The 20932-nt window shown below is 51.8% G+C and overlaps 1 protein-coding gene across 1 annotated transcript in view; it reads left to right on the top strand.

Moving 5' to 3' along the window:
* The window catches only part of pwp2h (PWP2 small subunit processome component), a 53946-nt gene extending 33331 nt beyond the window's left edge, over positions 1–20615 (top strand). Inside the window, 10 exon segments of the mRNA XM_072259823.1 lie at positions 2064–2192; positions 2194–2215; positions 3249–3429; positions 4238–4385; positions 4801–4906; positions 9464–9529; positions 11537–11755; positions 14741–14891; positions 16478–16552; positions 18589–20615. Coding sequence (XP_072115924.1) covers positions 2064–2192; positions 2194–2215; positions 3249–3429; positions 4238–4385; positions 4801–4906; positions 9464–9529; positions 11537–11755; positions 14741–14891; positions 16478–16552; positions 18589–18736 — 1245 coding nt within the window. The 3' untranslated portion in view covers positions 18737–20615.
* The last annotated feature ends 317 nt before the right edge of the window (positions 20616–20932 follow it).

Genomic DNA, 20932 nt, shown 5'->3' with positions numbered 1-20932 from the left:
TGAGTGCCCCGTGGTAGGACAGGTGAGTGTCCCGTGGTAGGACAGGTGAGTGTCCCGTGGTAGGACAGGTGTGTGCCCCGTGGTAGGACAGGTGTGTGCCCCGTGGTAGGACAGGTGTGTGTCCCGTGGTAGGACAGGTGTGTGCCCCGTGGTAGGACAGGTGTGTGTCCCGTGGTAGGACAGGTGAGTGTCCCGTGGTAGGACAGGTGAGTGTCCCGTGGTAGGACAGGTGTGTGCCCCGTGGTAGGACAGGTGAGTGTCCCGTGGTAGGACAGGTGAGTGTCCCGTGGTAGGACAGGTGTGTGCCCCGTGGTAGGACAGGTGTGTGCCCCGTGGTAGGACAGGTGAGTGCCCCGTGGTAGGACAGGTGAGTGTCCCGTGGTAGGACAGGTGTGTGCCCCGTGGTAGGACAGGTGTGTGCCCCGTGGTAGGACAGGTGAGTGTCCCGTGGTAGGACAGGTGTGTGTCCCGTGGTAGGACAGGTGTGTGTCCCGTGGTAGGACAGGTGAGTGTCCCGTGGTGTGTGTGCCCCGTAGTAGGACAGGTGTGTGCCCCGTGGTAGGACAGGTGAGTGCCCCGTGGTAGGACAGGTGTGTGTCCCGTGGTAGGACAGGTGAGTGTCCCGTGGTAGGACAGGTGAGTGCCCCGTGGTAGGACAGGTGAGTGCCCCGTGGTAGGACAGGTGTGTGCCCCGTGGTAGGACAGGTGTGTGCCCCGTGGTAGGACAGGTGAGTGTCCCGTGGTAGGACAGCTGTGTGCCCGTGGTAGGACAGCTGTGTGTCCCGTGGTAGGACAGGTGAGTGCCCCGTGGTAGGACAGGTGTGTGTCCCGTGGTAGGACAGGTGAGTGTCCCGTGGTAGGACAGGTGAATGTCCCGTGGTAGGACAGGTGAGTGTCCCGTGGTAGGACAGGTGTGTGTCCCGTGGTAGGACAGGTTGTGTGTCCCGTGGTAGGACAGGTGAGTGTCCCGTGGTAGGACAGGTGTGTGTCCCGTGGTAGGACAGGTGTGTGTCCCGTGGTAGGACAGGTGAGTGTCCCGTGGTAGGACAGGTGAGTGTCCCGTGGTAGGACAGGTGTGTGCCCCGTGGTAGGACAGGTGAGTGTCCCGTGGTAGGACAGGTGAGTGCCCCGTGGTAGGACAGGTGAGTGCCCCGTGGTAGGACAGGTGTGTGTCCCGTGGTAGGACAGGTGAGTGTCCCGTGGTAGGACAGGTGTGTGTCCCGTGTAGGACAGGTGTGTGTCCCGTGGTAGGACAGGTGAGTGCCCCGTGGTAGGACAGGTGTGTGTCCCGTGGTAGGACAGGTGAGTGCCCCGTGGTAGGACAGGTGTGTGCCCCGTGGTAGGACAGGTGAGTGCCCCGTGGTAGGACAGGTGAGTGTCCCGTGGTAGGACAGGTGTGTGCCCCGTGGTAGGACAGGTGAGTGTCCCGTGGTAGGACAGGTGAGTGTCCCGTGTAGGACAGGGTGAGTGTCCCGTGGTAGGACAGGTGTGTGCCCCGTGGTAGGACAGGTGAGTGCCCCGTGGTAGGACAGGTGAGTGTCCCGTGGTAGGACAGGGTGTGTGCCCCGTGGTAGGACAGGTGTGTGCCCCGTGGTAGGACAGGTGAGTGTCCCGTGGTAGGACAGGTGTGTGTCCCGTGGTAGGACAGGTGTGTGTCCCGTGGTAGGACAGGTGTGTGCCCCGGTGGTAGGACAGGTGAGTGTCCCGTGGTAGGACAGGTGTGTGCCCCGTGGTAGGACAGGTGTGTGCCCCGTGGTAGGACAGGTGTGTGTCCCGTGGTAGGACAGGTGAGTGCCCCGTGGTAGGACAGGTGTGTGTCCCGTGGTAGGACAGGTGAGTGTCCCGTGGTAGGACAGGTGTGTGCCCCGTGGTAGGACAGGTGTGTGTCCCGTGGTAGGGACAGGTGTGTGTCCCGTGGTAGGACAGGTGTGTGCCCCGTGGTAGGACAGGTGTGTGCCCCGTGGTAGGACAGGTGTGTGTCCCGTGGTAGGACAGGTGTGTTCCCTGTGGTAGGACAGGTGTGTGTGTCTGTGGCCCCTAACCCCCCGTTCACCGTTTCACAGGTGCTGGCAGGACATGAGGGACCGGTGAGCAGCCTGAGTTTTAGCCCCACACAAACCATCCTGGCCAGCGCTTCCTGGGATAAGACGGTGAAGCTGTGGGATATGGCTGACAGCTGGAAGACAAAGGAGGACTCTCCGCATGACTTCTGACGGTGAGCACGACATCTCAGCTGCACACCGTGTATAGTAGTGGACCAAGAGAGAACGGTCAGCGTGTAGACCTCCAACCAAGAGAGAGGGACTGAGAGACACTGGTCAGTGTGCAGATCTCCCCCTGAGAGAGAGGGGCTGAGTGACACTAATCAGCGTATAGATCTCCCCCTGAGAGACACAGTTCAGTGTGTAAATCTCCCCCTGAGAGAGAGGGACTGAGAGACACCAGTCACTGTGCAGATCTCCACCCAAGAGAGAGGGGCTGAGAGACACCGATCAGTGTACAGATCTTCCCCTGAGAGAGAGGGACTGAGAGACAGCAGTCACTGTGCAGATCTCCACCCAAGAGAGAAGGGCTGAGAGACACTGATCAGTGTACAGATCTCCCCCTGAGAGAGAGGGACTGAGAGACAGCAGTCACTGTGCAGATCTCCACCCAAGAGAGAAGGGCTGAGAGACACCAATCAGTGTACAGATCTCCCCCTGAGAGAGAGGGGCTGAGTGACATTGATCAGCGTACAGATCTCCCCCTGAGAAATGCTGTTCGGTATGTAAATCTCCACCTGAGAGAGAGGGACTGAGAGACACCAGTCAGTGTACAGATCTCCCCCTGAGAAATGCTGTTCGGTATGTAAATCTCCACCTGAGAGAGAGGGACTGAGAGACACCAGTCAGTGTACAGATCTCCTGAGAGGGAGGGACCGAGAGACACTGGTCAGTTTACAGATCTCCCCTTGAGAGAGGGACTGAGAGACTCCCTCCAGTCAGTGTACAGATCTCCTCCTGAGTGAGAGGGACTGAGTGACACCAGTCAGTGTACAGATCTCTGAGGGAGGGAGGGGGGGGGAGGACCAGTCAGTGTACAGATCTCCACCTGCGGGGAGAGGGGACTAAGAGACACCAGAGTACAAAGAAAAGGACTAAGGGAGGGAGTAGCATGTTGTCTGTCTGTACAATGAGAAGGGTGTTTGAACCAATTTCTGTCCCTGTCCTCTCCAGCTGTCACTGACACTCTGTCCTTGTCTCCCCCAGCTCTGGCGGTCACCTTCCGGCCGGATGGCAGGGAACTGGCGGTGGTGACCCTGGACGGACAAATCACGTTCTGGGACGTGCAGGAGGCGGTGCAGACAGGGTCCATCGAGGGCCGGCATGACCTGCAGATTGGACGCAGGGAGCAAGACCGTATCACCGCGAAGCAGTCTGCCAAGGGCAGGTACTCCGAGGGCCCACCCGTGGGTGGGGGCTGTTGGGGCGGCAAAGGGGTCACCCATGGATGGGGGTGCACGGGTGGGTGTCACTGACAGTGGAGTTACCCATGGGTAGGGGTCAGGTGTTGCCTGTGAGGAGGTGTGAGTGGGTGGAGAGTGTCACCCGTAAGTAGGGGTGAATGGGTGGAGAGATCACCCGTGTGATGTACAGTGGTAGGGTCACCTGGCAGTGGGGGTGCAGGTGGCGTAAGGGGACGTCGAGGGGCGGGTCCACCATGGATGAAAGATATTTGGAGGGGGTGGGATACCCATAGCTGAGTAAGGTTCTCCAGTGGCTGAGGAGATGGAGGAAGGTGGGGTCTCCCATGGGTCAGGGATGGAGAGGGAGGGGGTCTCCCATGGGTCAGGGATGGAGAGGGAGGGGGTCTCCTATGGGTGAGGGATGGAGAGGGAGGAGTCTCCTGTGGGGTGAGGGATGGAGAGGGAGGGGTCTCCATGGGTCAGGGATGGAGAGGGAGGGGTCTCCTGTGGGTGAGGGATGGAGGAGGAGGGGTCTCCCATGGGTCAGGGATGGAGAGGGAGGGGTCTCGCATGGGTGAGGGATGGAAAGGGGAGGGGTCTCCCATGGGTGAGGGATGGAGAGGGAGGGGTCTCCTGTGGGTGAGGGATGGAGGAGGAGGGGGTCCTCCTGTTGGGTGAGGGGATGGGGGAAAGAAGGGAGTCCTGTTGTTGATAAGATGAGAGGTAGGATATCCCAGTGGCGAGTGGCAGAGAACACTTACACAGTCCCCTGGGTCGTGCTGCTACCCTCAGGTCATTCTCCACACTGTGCTACTCAGCGGACGGGCACTCGGTGCTGGCGGGGGGACAATCCCGCTTTGTCTGTATCTACAACGTCACTGAGCAGATCCTGGTGAAGAAATTCGAAATCTCCTGCAACCTGTCGCTCGACGCCATGCAGGTAAGGGGAGCGCTCTCTCTCACACACACACACCTCACTTGGGGAAGATTCAAACATATGCATATAAACACTCTCACACTGCACACTGACCCTCACTGGGTCAGTGAATGGGTCGCACACACATACACACCCCCCTATATACACCCCACGTACAACATCTCTCCCCCCCCCGCTCCTCTCTCGTCCCCCCTTCACTTCCTCTCTCCTCTCCCCTCCCCCCTCCTCCCCTCCCCTCCTCCCCTCCCCTCCCCTCTCCCCTCCCTCTCCTCCCCTCCCCTCTCTCCCCTCCCCTCTCCCCTCTCCCCCTCCCCCTCCCCCTCCCCCTCCCTCCTCCCCTCCCCCTCCCCTCCTCTCTCCCCTCCCCCCCCTCTCACCCCGCCCTTGCTGCTGTTCTCTGTAACATGCCCTGTTGCAGGAGTTCCTGGATCGTAGGAAGATGACAGAGTTTGGAAGCCTGGCGCTGATCGATGATGCTGCTGGTGATGATGGTGTGGCTGTCCGTCTGCCTGGGGTGAAGAAAGGTAAGGCAGAGAGGGCCGAGTGCTGTTGGGCTCAGTGCTGTCACGCTGTGACTGCTGCTCTCAGCCATACGGGGCCAGTCCGTCAGCTGAGACACTATTCTGTTCAGTGGAGTCACAGTCCACAGTCTTTCCCAGGGACACAGGCTTACGGTGAAGGGGAGAGAGAGTTATTCACACAGAGGGTGGTGAGTATTTGGAATGAGCTGCCAGAGTGAGTGGCTATGGCAGTACAATAATAACATTTAAAAGACACTTGGACAGCTAAATGGATAGGAAAGGTCTGAGGGTTATGGGACAGACATGGGTAAGTGAGACAAGGTAGTTGGGAACCTTGGATGGGTTGCATCAAGGGGTCTGGTTTCCGTGCTTTATGACCCTCTGACTAAGATTGATTCTTAAGAGTAGATTGAAAGATTGGCACAGCATCATTGTCTGACTCCATTTCTCCCAGTACTTTACCTCAACCTTTATTTTTTCGTTTAATTCTTTATTCTTTATAATTGTTGAATGTTTTTATTGCATGTCCGTACCCTGATTCAGGCACTGCAGCAAATTCCTAATCCACGTAAATATATACAGTGAATAAAGTTGATCCTTGGTCCTTACTTCTGAAGATACCTGTCGTGGGTACCCACTTACAAATGGATTGTACTTGATGTAATTTCCAGGGGGAGGTGGAGGAGCCATGGTCTGACCCGTCCTATTTCTGCCCAACGAGTCTCTTTAGCAGAGCTAGCGGGGGGTCTGAGTGAGGGCATTGCTTTCCTGAGTTGCAGATAATCTTTCTAAGCATGATGCTGTCTGTATGTTTGAAGTGTGGTTCCGTAGATTTAGAGGGAAAATACTGAGGTACTGTTTGAGTCCATTGTCCGTTCAGAAATCTGATGGCGGAAAGGGATAAAATGGTTTTTCAAAGGTTTCAAAGGTACATTTAATGTCAGAGAAATGTATACAATATACATCCTGAAATGCTTTTTTCTTCGCAACCATCCTCGAAAACAGTGGAGTGTTCCAAGGAATGAATGACAGTCAAATGTTAGAATCCTGGAGATCCTCCCCAGCTTTGCTCCCTCCCGTGTATAAGCAACAAATCCTCCCCCCCCCCCACCAGCAGAAAAAAGCATCAGCACCCGCCACCGACCACTTAAACACGAGCAAAGCAACGGCAAAGATACAGGCTTGCAGTTACCCCAAAGACTTAGTGTTTCACTCTGTATTCAACATACCACAGGTTCTCTCTCTCCCTAACAAGGGAGAAAGAGATGTCTCCGTTTTCCCAGCAAGTGGGGAGACATAACAAACAACTCGCTGGTTTACCATGTTAAAAGACTGCCATGTCACTTTTTTCGAGCTCTCTACCCAAAAATCTGGGCACACAACCGCAGATATTCCAATTCCCCCGACGACACATGGGTCTCCTGTTTTGACACTGATCCTTGATCCACCCGCTCCAGAGCCCCCGAGATCCTAGGCTTCCAAATCCGACCCGGAATTTTAGACTGAGTCCTTGGTGTGCCGAACAACAACAGCTGGTTATGAAACCCTGAGAGTGGGTCCCATTTCTGCAAAGCAGCATGGTCCCTGTGCAACTCCAGGTCAGAGTCTTCAAAAGAACCCTGAAAGGGAAAAATAAAGATATTAAAGGTGGAAATAGAGCTGTTTCCGAAGATGCAAGCAAAGAAGTCGCTGTTTAGCGCCATCACCACTCCGCTCTTGAATCATTGAGTGTGTGTGTCTTCAGGCTCTTGTACCTCCTCCCTGATGGTAGTACAGTCGGCCCTCCATATCTGCGGGTTCTGCATCCGTGGATCGAAAATATTCGAAAAAAATTCCAGAAAGTTCCAAAGAGCAAAACTTGAATTTGCTGCGCGCTGAGCACTACGCTGAATCCACGCAAATGAATAGGCATACCCTGCTGTAGCCTCCCGCCATTTCACAGATCCTCAGTCTCTCCCCAGCGCTCGTTTGAGCATTGTTCGCCTCGCGTCTCGTTCATTCACTACTTGTGAGCGAGAGGAAGGAGTTTAAGGCTAGTAAGGGATGACTGGCTGGCTGCGTAAAGCACTACAGCTGAGGCAGCGTCAGCGTTCCCAGAACAGCTACGATGGTTGCGTCTGTACTCAACATGTATAGACTTTTTTTTGTCATTATTCCCTAAACAATACAGTATAACAACTATTTACATCACATTTACATCGTATTAGGTATTATAAGTAATCTGGAGATGATTTAAAGTATACGGGAGGATGTGCGTAGTTTATATGCAAATACTACACCATTTTGTGTAAGGGACTTGAGCATCTGCGGATTTTGGTATCCGCGGGGGGTCCTGGAATCGATCCCCTGTGGATACCGAGCGACGACTGTAATGAGAAAAAGACATTACCCTGGGTAGTGGGGGTCCCTAATGATTGGTGTACTGCACAGATACAACAGGAGTATTCCCGCTCAGGCCCGACAAAGAGCTTTAAAAATCCCAGTCTCTTATAAAAGAGAAGTACCACTAGCAGAGTGGTCATCATGAGAGCGGTTGTTGTCGGAGTAGTCTTGAGTCAGAGTAGTAAGGCTTTAGATCAACAAGGCTTCGGTGCAAAGTCAAAGATCTTAAGGTGATAAGTCACCTGGGCCAGATGGACTACATCTCAGAGTCCTGAGAGAAGTTGCTAAAGAGATAACAGATACGTTGGTAATGATCTTTCAAGAATCATTTGATCCTGGCATGGTCTCAGAGGACTGGAAGATTGCAAATGTCACTCCACTCTTTAAGAAGGGAGGAAGGCAAAAGAAAGGAAATTATAGGCCAGTTAGCCTAACCTCTGTGGTTGGGCAAATGCTTGAGTCTATTATTAAGGATGAAGTTTTGAGGTACTCAGAGACTAATGATAAAATAAGTTAAAGTCAGCATGGTTTCTGTAAAGGGAAATCTTGCCTGACAAATCTGTTTGAGTTCTTCGAGAAAGTAACAAGCAGGGTGGACAAAGGAGAGGTGTTGAATGGCATTTTCTTGGATTTTCAGTAGGCATTTGATAAGGTGTCACACGTGAGGCTGCTTCACAAGATAAGATCTCATGGCATTACAGGAAAGATACTGGCATGGATAGAGGAATGGCTGACAGGCAGGAGGCAGTGAGTGGCAATAAAGGAGGCCTTTTTGGTTGGCTGCCAGTGACTAGTGGTGTTCCTCAGGGGTCAGTATTGGGACCGCTGTTTTTCATATTGGTTGTCAATTGTTTAGATAATAGAACTGAGATTGGGGATGGTATGAGGATGGTATGAAAATAGGAGGAAGGGTAGGTAGCGCTGAGGAAGCAATGCGACCGCAGCAGGACTTAAACAAATTGGAAGAATGGGCAAAAAAGTGGCAGATGGAATACAGTGTTGGGAAATGTATGATAATGCATTTTGGTAAAAGGAACAAAGGTGTAGACTATTATCTAACTAGGGAGAAGGTTCAGACATCAGAGGTGCAGGGGGACTTAGGGGTCCTCGTGCAAGACTCCCAGAAGGTTAATTTACAGCCTGAGTCTCTGGTAAAGAAGGCAAATACAATGTTGACATTTATTTCAAGGGGAATAGAATATAAAAGTAAGGAGATAATGCTGAGGCTTTATAAGACACTAGTCAGGCTACACTTAGGGTATTGTCAACAGTTTTAGGCCCCATATCTCAGAAAGGATATGTTGTCATTGGAGAGAGTCCAGAGGAGGTTCACAAGGATGATTCCAGGAGTGAAGGGGTTAACATATGTGGAGTGTTTGGCAGCTTTGGGCCTGTACTGACTGGAATTTAGAACAATGTGGGGGCGGGGGGTATCTCGTTGAAACCTACCTAATTTTGAAAGGACTATGTAGGGTGGATGTGGAGAAGATGTTTCCTATGGTGGGGGTATCCAGAACTGGAGGACACAAAATCGAGAGGCAACCCTTTAGAACAGAGGTAAAGAGGAATTTTTTTAGCCAGAAAGTAGCAAATCTGTGGAATGTTCTGCCACAGACTGCGGTGGAGGTATATTTAAGATGGAAGTTGATCGTTTCCTGATCGGTCAGGGCATCAAAGGATATGGCGAGAAGGCAGGTGTATGGGGTTGTGTGGGTTCCATGATCAGCCATGATGAAAGGGGGAGGTGACTCGATGGGCTGAATGGCCTAATGCTGCTCCTATGTCTTATGTTTTAAAGTAATTGCTGGTGTGCTTTAAAAAAAAATGATGGATGCTGCCTTTCTGAGGTACCATCTTTTGAAGATGTCCTGGATGTTTGGGGGCTAGTGTTCATGATGGAACTGGCTAAGCTTCGAACTTTCTCTGATCCTGTGCATGTAGCCTTCATACCTGACGGTGATGCAGCCAGTTAGAATGCTCTCCACAGTACATCTGTAGAAATTAGTGAGTGTCATTTGTGATATACCAAGTCTTAAAAATAATTCATTCTTGTAAATATTTTTATAATTATGAATGAAGTTTATTTTGTTTTGTTCTGGACTGTGTAGAGCTGTTGGGAGAGGGGCAGTTCTGTGGCCACACTAAGCTGACCCCTTGTCTTTGTGGTTGCTCCCCTAGGTGACATGAGCTTGCGCCACTTTAAGCCAGATATGCGTGTGACATGCCTTCGCTTCTCTCCGACAGGTAAGGACTGTTATGTATTAAGTGGAGCAAAAACGCCAGTGGAATAATTTGAGTAATCGCTGAGGATTTATAAGGCAATGCTGCTTTGGGCCCCTTATATAAGAAGAGATGTGCTGGCATTGGAGAGAGTCCAGAGAAGGTTCACAAGAATAATTCTGGATGAAAGGGTTAATATATGAGGACTGTGTGGCTCTGGGCCTGTACTTGCTGGAGTTCAGAAGAATGAGGGGCATTTCACTGAAACCTGCTGAATATTGAAAGGCCTGGATAGAGTGGATGTGGAGAGGATGTTTTCTACAGTGCGACAGTTGAGGACCAGAGGGCACAGCTTCAGAGTCAACGATCATTCGTTTAGAACAGAGATGAGAAATAGAGAAGATCTGCGTCATGGCTGATTTATTATCCCTCTCAATCTCATTCTCCTGCCTTCTCCACATTGACACTGACTGATCAAGAACTTATCAATCTCCACTTCAAATACACGCAATGACTTGGCCTCCACATCTCTCTGGCAATAAATTCCACAGATTCGCCACCTTCTGGTTAAAGAAATTCCTCCACACTCTGCTGAAAATGAATATTGCTTGAATATGAGGCTGTGCCCTCTGGTCCTTGAATCTTCCACCATAGGAAACATCCTCTCCACATCCATCCTATCGAGGCCTTTTAATATTCGATAGGTTTCAATGAGATTCTCCCCTCATTCTTCTAAACCAGCAAGTACAGGCCCAGAGCCGTTAAAATGCTCCTCGTACGATAACCCGTTCATTCCCAGAATCATTCTCGTAAGCTTCCTCTGGACCCTCTTTAAGGAAATTACAATTGCAGCTAATTGCAATCCAGTTTGGTTTACATGAGACACGCATATGGATTCCTATCACAATCAGGAGCCCCAATGCAAGACTTCAACCCAAAATGACAACTCTTCAAGGGCAGGGACAGTTAGCCACAGAGCGAAGCTCCCTCTATACTGTCCCATCACACACTCCCAGGGCAGGGACAGTTAGATACAGAGTGAAGCTCCCTCTACACTGTCCCATCACACACTCCCAGGGCAGGGACAGTTAGCTACAGAGCGAAGCTCCCTCTATACTGTCCCATCACACACTCCCAGGGCAGGGACAGTTAGGTACAGAGTGAAGCTCCCTCTACACTGTCCCATCACACACTCCCAGGGCAGGGACAGTTAGATACAGAGTGAAGCTCCCTCTACACCGTCCCATCACACACTCCCAGGGCAGGGACAGTTAGATACAGAGTGAAGCTCCCTCTACACTGTCCTATCACACACTCCCAGGGCAGGGACAGTTAGATACAGAGTGAAGCTCCCTCCACACTGTCCCACCACACACTCCCAGGGCAGGGACAGTTAGATACAGAGTGAAGCTCCCTCTACACTGTCCATCACACACTCCCAGGGCAGGGACAGTTAGAGTGAAGCTCCCTCTACACTGTCCCATCACACACTTCCAGGGCAGGGACAGTTAGATACAGAGTGAGGCTCCCTCCACACTGTCCCACCACACACTCCCAGGGCAGGGACAGTTAGATACAGAGTGAAGCTCCCTCCACACTGTCCATCACACACTCCCAGGGCAGGGACAGTTAGATACAGAGTGAAGCTCCCTCCACACTGTCCCACCACACACTCCCAGGGCAGGGACAGTTAGATACAGAGTGAAGCTCCCTCTACACTGTCCCATCACACACTCCTGGGGCAGGGACAGTTAGATACAGAGTGAAGCCCCCTCTACACTGTCCCATCACACACTCCTGGGGCAGGGACAGTTAGATACAGAGTGAAGCCCCCTCTACACTGTCCCATCACACACTCCCAGGATAGGGACAGTTAGATACAGAGTGAAGCCCCCTCTACACCGTCCCATTGCACACTCCCAGGGCAGGGACAGTTAGATACAGAGTGAAGCTCCCTCTACACTGTCCCATCACACACTCCCAGGGCAGGGACAGTTAGATACAGAGTAAAGTTACCTCTCTCCCTTGCAGGCCGGAGCTGGGCAGCCACGAGTACAGAAGGGCTGCTGATTTTCTCTCTGGATGGTGGTGTCGTGTTTGACCCCTTCGACCTGGATGAGGAGGTGACGCCGAGCAGCGTGCGGCGGGCAGTGCGGCAGAAGGAGTTCACTGTAGCCATTGTGATGGCTTTCCGCCTGAATGAGCAGAAGTTGACCTTGGAGGTGTTGGAAAACATCCCTCATGCAGAGAGTGAGTGTCTGTAACCCAGGGGTGTTCGACAGTGACCTAAAGACTCAGAGTGAGTGTCAGTAACCCAGGGGTGTTCGATTGTGACCCGGAGACACAGAGTGAGTGTCAGTAACCCAGGGGTGTTCGAGAGTGACCCGGAGACACAGAGTGAGTGTCAGTAACCCAGGGGTGTTCGATTGTGACCCGGAGACACAGAGTGAGTGTCAGTAACCCAGGGGTGTTCGAGAGTGACCCGGAGACACAGAGTGAGTGTCAGTAACCCAGGGGTGTTCGAGAGTGACCCGGAGACACAGAGTGAGTCTCAGTAACCCAGGGGTGTTCGAGAATGACCCGGAGACACAGAGTGAGTTTCAGTAACCCAGGGGTGTTCGAGAGTGACCCAGAGACACAGAGTGAGTGTCAGTAAACCAGGGGTGTTCGATTGTGACCCAGAGACACAGAGTGAGTGTCAGTAACCCAGGGGTGTTCGATTGTGACCCGGAGACACAGAGTGAGTGTCAGTAACCCAGGGGTGTTCGAGAGTGAGACAGAGTGAGTGTCAGTAAACCAGGGGTGTTCGAGAGTGACCCGGAGACACAGAGTGAGTGTCCGTAACCCAGGGGTGTTCAAGAGTGCCCTAAAGACACAGAGTGAGTGTCAATAACCCAGGGGTGTTTGATTGTGACCCGGAGACACAGAGTGAGTGTCAGTAACCCAGGGGTGTTCGAGAGTGACACGGAGACACAGAGTGAGTGTCAGTAACCCAGGGGTGTTCGAGAGTGACCTAAAGACACGGAGTGAGTGTCCGTAACCCAGGGGTGTTCGAGAGTGACACGGAGACACAGAGTGAGTGTCAGTAACCCAGAGGTGTTCGAGAGTGACCCGGAGACACGGAGTGAGTGTCCGTACAGCTCGAGGGAGTGGAGTGCCAGGGTCCCGGTAAGTGCCGAAGACGCCACTATTCCACCTGTTACCCCCAGGTTGGGGCCACTGGATGAGGCTCGAGTGGGATGAGTGTGGGAATGGGACAGTTAGGGTGAGGACTGGGGTGAGTGTGGGAACGGGACAGTGAGGGTGAGGAATGGGGTGAGTGTGGGAACGGGACAGTGAGGGTGAGGACTGGGGTGACGGTGTGGGAACGGGACAGTGAGGGTGAGGACTGGGGTGAGTGTGGGAACGGGACAGTGAGGGTGAGGACTGGGGTGAGTGTGGAAACGGGACAGTGAGGGTGAGGACTGGGGTGAGTGTGGGAACGGGACAGTGAGGGTGAGGACTGGGGTGAGTGTGGAAACGGGACAGTGAGGGTGAGGACTGGGGTGAGTGTGGGAACGAGACAGTGGGGGTGAGGACTGGGGTGAGTGTGGGAACGGGACAGTGAGATTGAGGACTGGGGTGGGTGTGGGAACGGGACAGTGAGGGTGAGGACTGGGGTGGGTGTGGGAACGGGACAGTGGGGGTGAGGACTGGGGTGAGTGTGGGAACGGGACAGTGAGGGTGAGGACTGGGGTGAGTGTGGGAACGGGACGGTGAGGCTGAGGACTGGGGTGAGTGTGGGAACGGGACGGTGAGGGTGAGGACTGGGGTGAGTGTGGGAACGGGACGGTGAGGGTGAGGACTGGGGTGAGTGTGGGAATGGTGAGGGTGAGGACTGGGGTGAGTGTGGGAATGGGACAGTGGGGGTGAGGACTGGGCTGAGTGTGGGAACGGGACAGTGGGGGTGAGGACTGGGGTGAGTGAGGGAACGGGACAGTGAGGGTGAGGACTGGGGTGAGTGTGGGAATGGGACAGTGGGGGTGAGGACTGGGCTGAGTGTGGGAACGGGACAGTGGGGGTGAGGACCGGGGTGAGTGAGGGAACGGGACAGTGAGGGTGAGGACTGGGGTGAGTGTGGGAACGGGACAGTGGGGGTGAGGACTGAGGTGAGTGTGGGAACGGGACAGTGGGGGTGAGGACTGGGGTGAGTGTGGGAACGGGACGGTGAGGCTGAGGACTGGGGTGAGTGTGGGAACGGGACGGTGAGGGTGAGGACTGGGGTGAGTGTGGGAATGGTGAGGGTGAGGACTGGGGTGAGTGTGGGAATGGGACAGTGGGGGTGAGGACTGGGCTGAGTGTGGGAACGGGACAGTGGGGGTGAGGACTGGGGTGAGTGAGGGAACGGGACAGTGAGGGTGAGGACTGGGGTGAGTGTGGGAACGGGACAGTGGGGGTGAGGACTGAGGTGAGTGTGGGAACGGGACAGTGGGGGTGAGGACTGAGGTGAGTGTGGGAACGGGACAGTGGGGGTGAGGACTGGGGTGAGTGTGGGAACGGGACAGTGAGGGTGATGGTGACCTGGGATGTCTCCATGAGGCATCTTTCCCCTGTATATCAGGGCCTGGAGGGTACTGCACAGGACAGTACTGTGTAATAGATTCCTGAGCAAGTTCACTGATGCCCTGTCCACCTGTCTTGCGGACGGGAGGGTTCAGTATACCAGGTCTATTTAAAGTGTGAGAGGTTGCAGTCCGTTTGAACATCGGAAGGTATTGCTCCTAAGTTCTGGCTGAACTTCAGCCCCACAATCCTGGTTTATGGGCACCGGTACGGAGAGGGGTGGCTTGCTTGGTGGATGTTGTAGTAGACTTGCTGTTGTGCCTGGTCAAGTTGGCCATTCATGGGTCCAGGCAGTGGGCTGGTGAAGGCTCTGTCCGAGCCGACTGCCTGCCCCTCTTCCGGGACTACGCTCGTGCCAGGGTGCCCTTAGAGAGGGAGCACATGACTATTATGGGTAGAGTGGGTGGATTTCCAGGAGCTGTGTCCCGATCTCGGGAATTGTGTGCATTATAAATGGTAATTACTGGATTTTAATTTGAATTCGGTAACGGTATTCTAACCCCTGCCCTTTGTATATCTTTTGTGCTTGACTAAAGCTTTGTACGTTTGTAAGAAGGGGGGGGTGGTAGCGAATCTCCCTGTGAACAGGCTCGCCATACCTCGTGTGTAATGATCAACCTCCCCTCTCTGCAGTTCCAGTCGTCTGTACGACCCTCCCGCCGCTGTACGTGGAGAAATTGCTGCAGTTCATCGCCTCGACCCTGGAGACATCCCGTCATCTGGAGTTCTTCCTGACCTGGGCTGAGCAGTTGCTGAGCCTGCACGGACAGAAGCTGAAGGCCCGGTGAGTGGGGTGCCACGTGGCTTCCCCTCCTGATTTATGGGGGTGGGGGGAGGCTCACTCGGTGGAAGCCCCAGTAGTCTTGCTCCTGGACAACTCCTGTGGTGTTCGGCACACCGGTTTGTCAAGTCCACCTAGTCACTTTGAGATGCGTCTGCATCACTGCCCTGGAGATCCTTCGACTGCCGGTACTTTCACCGAGGAGTTTGTACCCTCACCCCGTGGCCGCCTGGGTGCTCTGGTTTCCTCCCGCATTCCAGAGTCATGTGGATTGTGCGGGAATTGTCTCCTGTTGTGTACCAAGAAGACAGATTAATTCAATAGTGGAACAGACCCTTTGGCTATAGTGTCTGTGTGTGTGTGTGTGGTAGAGCTACTAGGACTTGATGTTTCAATCCCTATGGTAAGTCGGCATTCTCGATGTTGGCAGTGGGCTTGGAGTGGTGACAAGGAGGGAGGGTAGGTACGTCATTGGGGTCATCAGGTGGGCACCCTCCTTCTTTGACATTTCGTTGATAAGCTCACGACGTCTCCAGAGGGCCGAACGATGCTACCTGGCGTCCCAGATACACCCCCCCCTCAGTTCCATACCCTCCTGTCTTCATCTTGCGGCCCAGTTGTTGTCTTTCCTTTTAACCCAAATCCAATTGCTGCTTTCTTCTGCTGCATTTGACAAGGACTTGACTGCTTGTTGGAGGGAGTGACCCCTCACCCCCATCTTCTTCAATAGACTGGTCGTAGATGTAGCAACGAATCCCCTGCATCCCACTTCTACAGGGAAAATCTTGGTCTTCCAGCCATTCTGGGGACAGTTAAACGTACGTGGTCCAATTCTCTCCACTCCCTGTCCATTCGTGTGTCTTAGAGGTGTCAATTATATCAGCTTCCATCACAACCCTGGCAGCCCGTTCCAGGCACCTACCACTCTGCATGCAAACAAACAAAACTCACCACGGTGTCGGTGGTGGGGAGAGCATGCGACAGTGGTGGGGATACTGTGTGTAACTGTTAGTCTATTGTCAGCTCGGTGTCCATGGGGATACTGTGTGTAACTGTTGGTCTATTGTCAGCTCGGTGTCGATGGGGATACTGTGTGTAACTGTTAGTTTATTGTCAGCTCGGTGTCCATGGGGATATTGTGTGTAACTGTTAGTTTATTGTCAGCTCGGTGTCGATGGGGATACTGTGTGTAACTGTTAGTTTATTGTCAGCTCGGTGTCCATGGGGATACTGTGTGTAACTGTTAGTCTATTGTCAGCTCGGTGTCCATGGGGATACTGTGTGTAACTGTTAGTCTATTGTCAGCTCGGTGTCCATGGGGATACTGTGTGTAACTGTTAGTTTATTGTCAGCTCGGTGTCCATGGGGATACTGTGTGTAACTGTTAGTCTATTGTCAGCTCGGTGTCCATGGGGATACTGTGTGTAACTGTTAGTCTATTGTCAGCTCGGTGTCCATGGGGATACTGTGTGTAACTGTTAGTTTATTGTCAGCTCGGTGTCCATGGGGATATTGTGTGTAACTGTTAGTCTATTGTCAGCTCGGTGTCGATGGGGATACTGTGTCTAACTGTTAGTTTATTTCCTCAGCTCGGTGGACCTGCTGCCGGTGATCCAGTCCCTTCAGAGGAGCATCCAGCATCACTTCGACACCGTCTCTAAACTGTGAGTCTGTATATGGTGTCTCACCCTGGTTTGTCCTCCCAGAATGCAGCACCTCACACTTGGAGTCATAGAACACTACAGCAGAAAACAGACTGTTCAGCCCATCTAGACCATGCCAAAATGTTAATCTGCCGAGTACCATTGACCTGCAGTTGGACCATAGCCCTCCGAACCCCTGCCATCCAAATTTCTCTCCAATGTTGAAATGGAACCCTCATCCTCCACTTCCTCTGGCAGCTCGTTCCACACTCTCACCACCCTCTGAGTGAATATTTCACCCACAATTGCTTGTTTTAGACCCACCCAACCTCAGTGGAAGAAGCCTGCTTGCATTTACCCTATCTATACCCCTCATAATTTTGTAAACTTCTATCAAATCTTCTCAGTCTTCTGTGTTCTGGGGAATGAAGTCCCAACTTTAATCTTTCTCTATAACTCAGACCCTCAGTCTCTGTAACATCGTTTAATCTTTCTGTATAACTCAGACCCTCAAGTCTCTGTAACATCCTTGTAAATTTTCTCTGCTTTCTTTTAATCTTCATTACATCCTTCCTGTAGGTAGGTGACCAAAACTGCACACAATACTCCCAAGTTAGGCTTTGCCAACATCTTGTACAACTTCAATATAACATCCCAACTCCTGTACTCAGTACTTGGATTTATGAAAGAGAACGTGCCAAAAGCTTTCTATCTGTGATGCCATTTTCAAGGAATTATGGACCTGTATTCCCAGATCCCATTGTCCTACCACAGCTTTCAGTGCCCTACCATACACTGTGTAAGACCTACTCTGGTTGGTCGTACCAAAGTGCAACGCCTCACACTAATCTGCATTAAATTCCATCTGTCATTTTTCAGCCAATTCTTCAGCTGGTCCAGATGTCGCTGCAAGCTCCATTAGCCTTCCTTGCTGCCCACTACACCTCCAATCTTATAGGCAATAGGTGCAGGAGTAGGCTATTCGGCCCTTCGAGCCAGCACCACCATTCACTGTGATCATGGCTGATCATCCACAATCAGTATCCAGTTCCTGCCTTCTCCCCATAACCTTTGATTCCGCTGGTGTCATTCACAAATTTGCTGATCCAGTTAACCACATTATCATCCATATTGTTGATGTTGATGACCCAGGACTGATTCTGGTGAGTTTCCAAGCTCTCAATCTGCCCTGAACTGGAACTCTCCAACCTATCAGATAATGAGACGTTAGAACAGAATTAGACCATTCGGCCTGACCAATCAGATCTGCTCCACCATTCCATCATGGCTGACTTATTATCCCTCTCAACCCCATTCTCCTGCCTTCTCCCCGTAACCTGACTGATCAAGATCTGTCAACCCCCACTTTAAATATACTCAATGACTTGGCCTACACAGTCATCTGTGGCAATGAATTCCATACATTCACCATCCTCTGGCTAAAGAAATTCCTCTTCATCAATGTTCGAAATGGATGCCCCTCTATTCCGAAGCTGTGTCTTCTGGTCCTAGACTCCCCCACTATCGGAAACATCCTCTCCACATCCGCTGTATCTGTCCCTCTGGTCCTAGACTCCCCCACTATAGGAAACGTCCTCTCCACATCCACTCTATCTGTGTCCTCTGGTCCTAGACTCCCCCACTATAGGAAACATCCTCTCCACATCCACTCTATCTGTGTCCTCTGGTCCTAGACTCCCCACTATAGGAAACATCCTCTCCACATCCACTATCTCAAGGCCTTTCAGTATTCAATAGGTAATTAGATGCCCCCTCATTCTTCTAAATTCCAGTGAGTACAGGCCCAGAGCCATTAAATGATCCTCATACATTAACTGATTCATTCCTGGAATCATTCTCTTGAACCTCGACAGGACCCTCTCCAATGCCAACACATCATTTGTACATAAGAGGTCCTGAGCTGCTCGCAGTACTCAGTGCGTTCTGACCTGTGGGGGTGTGGGGGTTCAGTGGGGTGGATTTGACTCAGCGCCATGCCTGCCTGCTGTTGTACGGAGCTGTTTGACTGACGTCATTCTCACTCCAATGGCCTGTAGGTGTGACTGGAATCGCTACAATATGAGGTTCGCTCTCGCTCTGTCCCAGCAGCGTGGGATGAAACGTCCCGTAGAGGCGGAGGAAACCGACAGCGAGTCCAAGGAATGCGAGAGCTCTGGGGATGATCTCACGGAGGGAAGCGATTGAGAACTGTGAGCACTGCTCCCTCCCAGCTCAGCACTGCGACTACAGACATGCTACAGGTGGTGTGTGCAGTCAGGGACGCAACCGGTTCGGCTGTGAGTGAAGTGTGTAGAATTGGTACTTCGCACCACAGGAGTTTATGTGGTCTGCTGGTGTGGACTGGAAGCCATGCTGAGGAAGGAACCATCCATGCTCTGGGAGTGTGCGATGGGACAGTGTAGAGGAAGATTCACTCTGTGTCTAACTGTCCCTGCCCTGGGAGTGTGTGATGGGACGGTGTAGAGGGAGCTTCACTCTGTATCTAACTGTCCCTGCCCTGGGAGTGTGTGATGGGACAGTGTAGAGGGAGCTTCACTCTGTATCTAACTGTCCCTGTCCTGGGAGTGTGCGATGGGACAGTGTAGAGGGAGCTTCACTCTGTATCTAACTGTCCCTGCCCTGGGAGTGTGTGATGGGACAGTGTAGAGGGAGCTTCACTCTGTATCTAACTGTCCCTGTCCTGGGAGTGTGTGATGGGACAGTGTAGAGGGAGCTTCACTCTGTATCTAACTCATACTGTTCCTGCCCTGAAAATCACAGGGAACTTTATCTGTGATTCACTCCCTAAGAATATTTTGTGTGATCTGATCCAAACACTGAATTCCTTCCCGGATCACTTGTTCTGCTACATTGAGACCGTTCTGAATGTAAATAATGTATAATAAATTTGTGATACAGAGTTGGATGTTTTTAATGTAAATTTTGCAGGTTTGGCTATGTTTTCTGACCTGCCCGGTCACGTTGATAGGGAGGGTGTTCGATCCAAAAGAGAAAACTGTTGACTGGGGGTGGGAGTTTGCTCTGAACTGGTTTGTTGGTGAATCGAGGATGAGTAGTTCACTCCAAGATGTGAACGACACGGACATAGGAAGTGTCCCGACTGGCTGGACTGGCCACACAGCATTTACGAAAGGGAAAAACAGTCCAATATTTATTCCTGATGAAGGGTCTCGGCCCGAGACATCAACTGTTTATTCACTTCCACAGATGCTGCCTGGCCTGCTGAGTTCCTCCAGCATTTTGTGTGTTACTTTGGATTTCCAGCATCTGCAGAATCTCTTCTGTTAACAATTCAAACTAATTCCATCTGCCTGTACATGGTCTGTATCTGCCTATTCCCTGTCTGTTCATGTCACGGTTCATACCCCCTTAAAGGCACTGTAGCACTCTCCGGAAAAATAAACACACCCTCTCCCTCTCAGCCGAAAGCTACAACCTCCAGTATTTGACAGTTCTTTCCTAGCTGTGGAGGCCAAGTCCTTGTTTGTATTTAAGGCAAGATACAGGAAGAAGGCAGGAGCTTGGGGCTGAAAGGAAAATTGGATCAGCTATAGTGAAATGGCAGAGCAGACTCGATGGGCTGAATGGCCGAATCTGTTCCTTTATCATCTGGTCTAATTGAATTTGTTCCTTACATCCTTCACATACATGAGGAGTAAAACTCTTCACCTTGCGTCTCCATCTAAATGTGCAATGTGCTATTTATAGTCATTTGTAATAAATGGTATGTAAAACAGGACAGTCAATATAACAAAAATACAATTGTGTCAGAATGAATTAATCAGTCTGATGGCCTGGTGGAAGAAGCTGTCCTGGATCCTGTTGGTCCTGGCTTTTATGCTGTGGTACTGTTTCCCGGATGGTAACAGCTGGAACAGTTGGTGGTTGGGGTGATCCGGGTCCCCAATGATCCTTCGGGCCCTTTTTGCACACCTGTCTTTGTAACTGTCCTGAATAGTGGGAAGTCACTCAAAGTTCAGAGTAAATTTATTATCGAAGTACATTACTCTGTATGGCCTTGTGATCCTTCTCTTGCGGGCGTTTAGAGGAACAATAAAGAAATACAATAGAATTTATGAAAAACTATACATGGACGAAGGCGGACCAACAACCAATGTGCAAAAGAAGCCAATTTGTACAAATAAAAAGTAATAATGAGAGCATGAGTTGCAGGGTCTGTGAAAATGAGACTGTAGTTTGTGAAATCAGTTCAGAGACCAGGTGAGTGAAGTTATCCACACTGATTCAGGGGCCTGATGGTTAGAGACTGGGTGAGTGAAGTTATCCACACTGGTTCAGGGGCCTGATGGTTAGAGACTAGGTGAGTGAAATTATCCACACTGGTTCAAGAGCCTGATGGTTAGAAACTGGGTGAGTGAA

Source organism: Mobula birostris, chromosome 6, assembly GCF_030028105.1.
Source record: "Mobula birostris isolate sMobBir1 chromosome 6, sMobBir1.hap1, whole genome shotgun sequence".
Classification (NCBI taxonomy): domain Eukaryota; kingdom Metazoa; phylum Chordata; class Chondrichthyes; order Myliobatiformes; family Myliobatidae; genus Mobula; species Mobula birostris.
The sequence above is the reverse complement of the archived record's forward strand: the minus strand, read 5'-3'. Positions and strand labels throughout refer to the sequence as shown.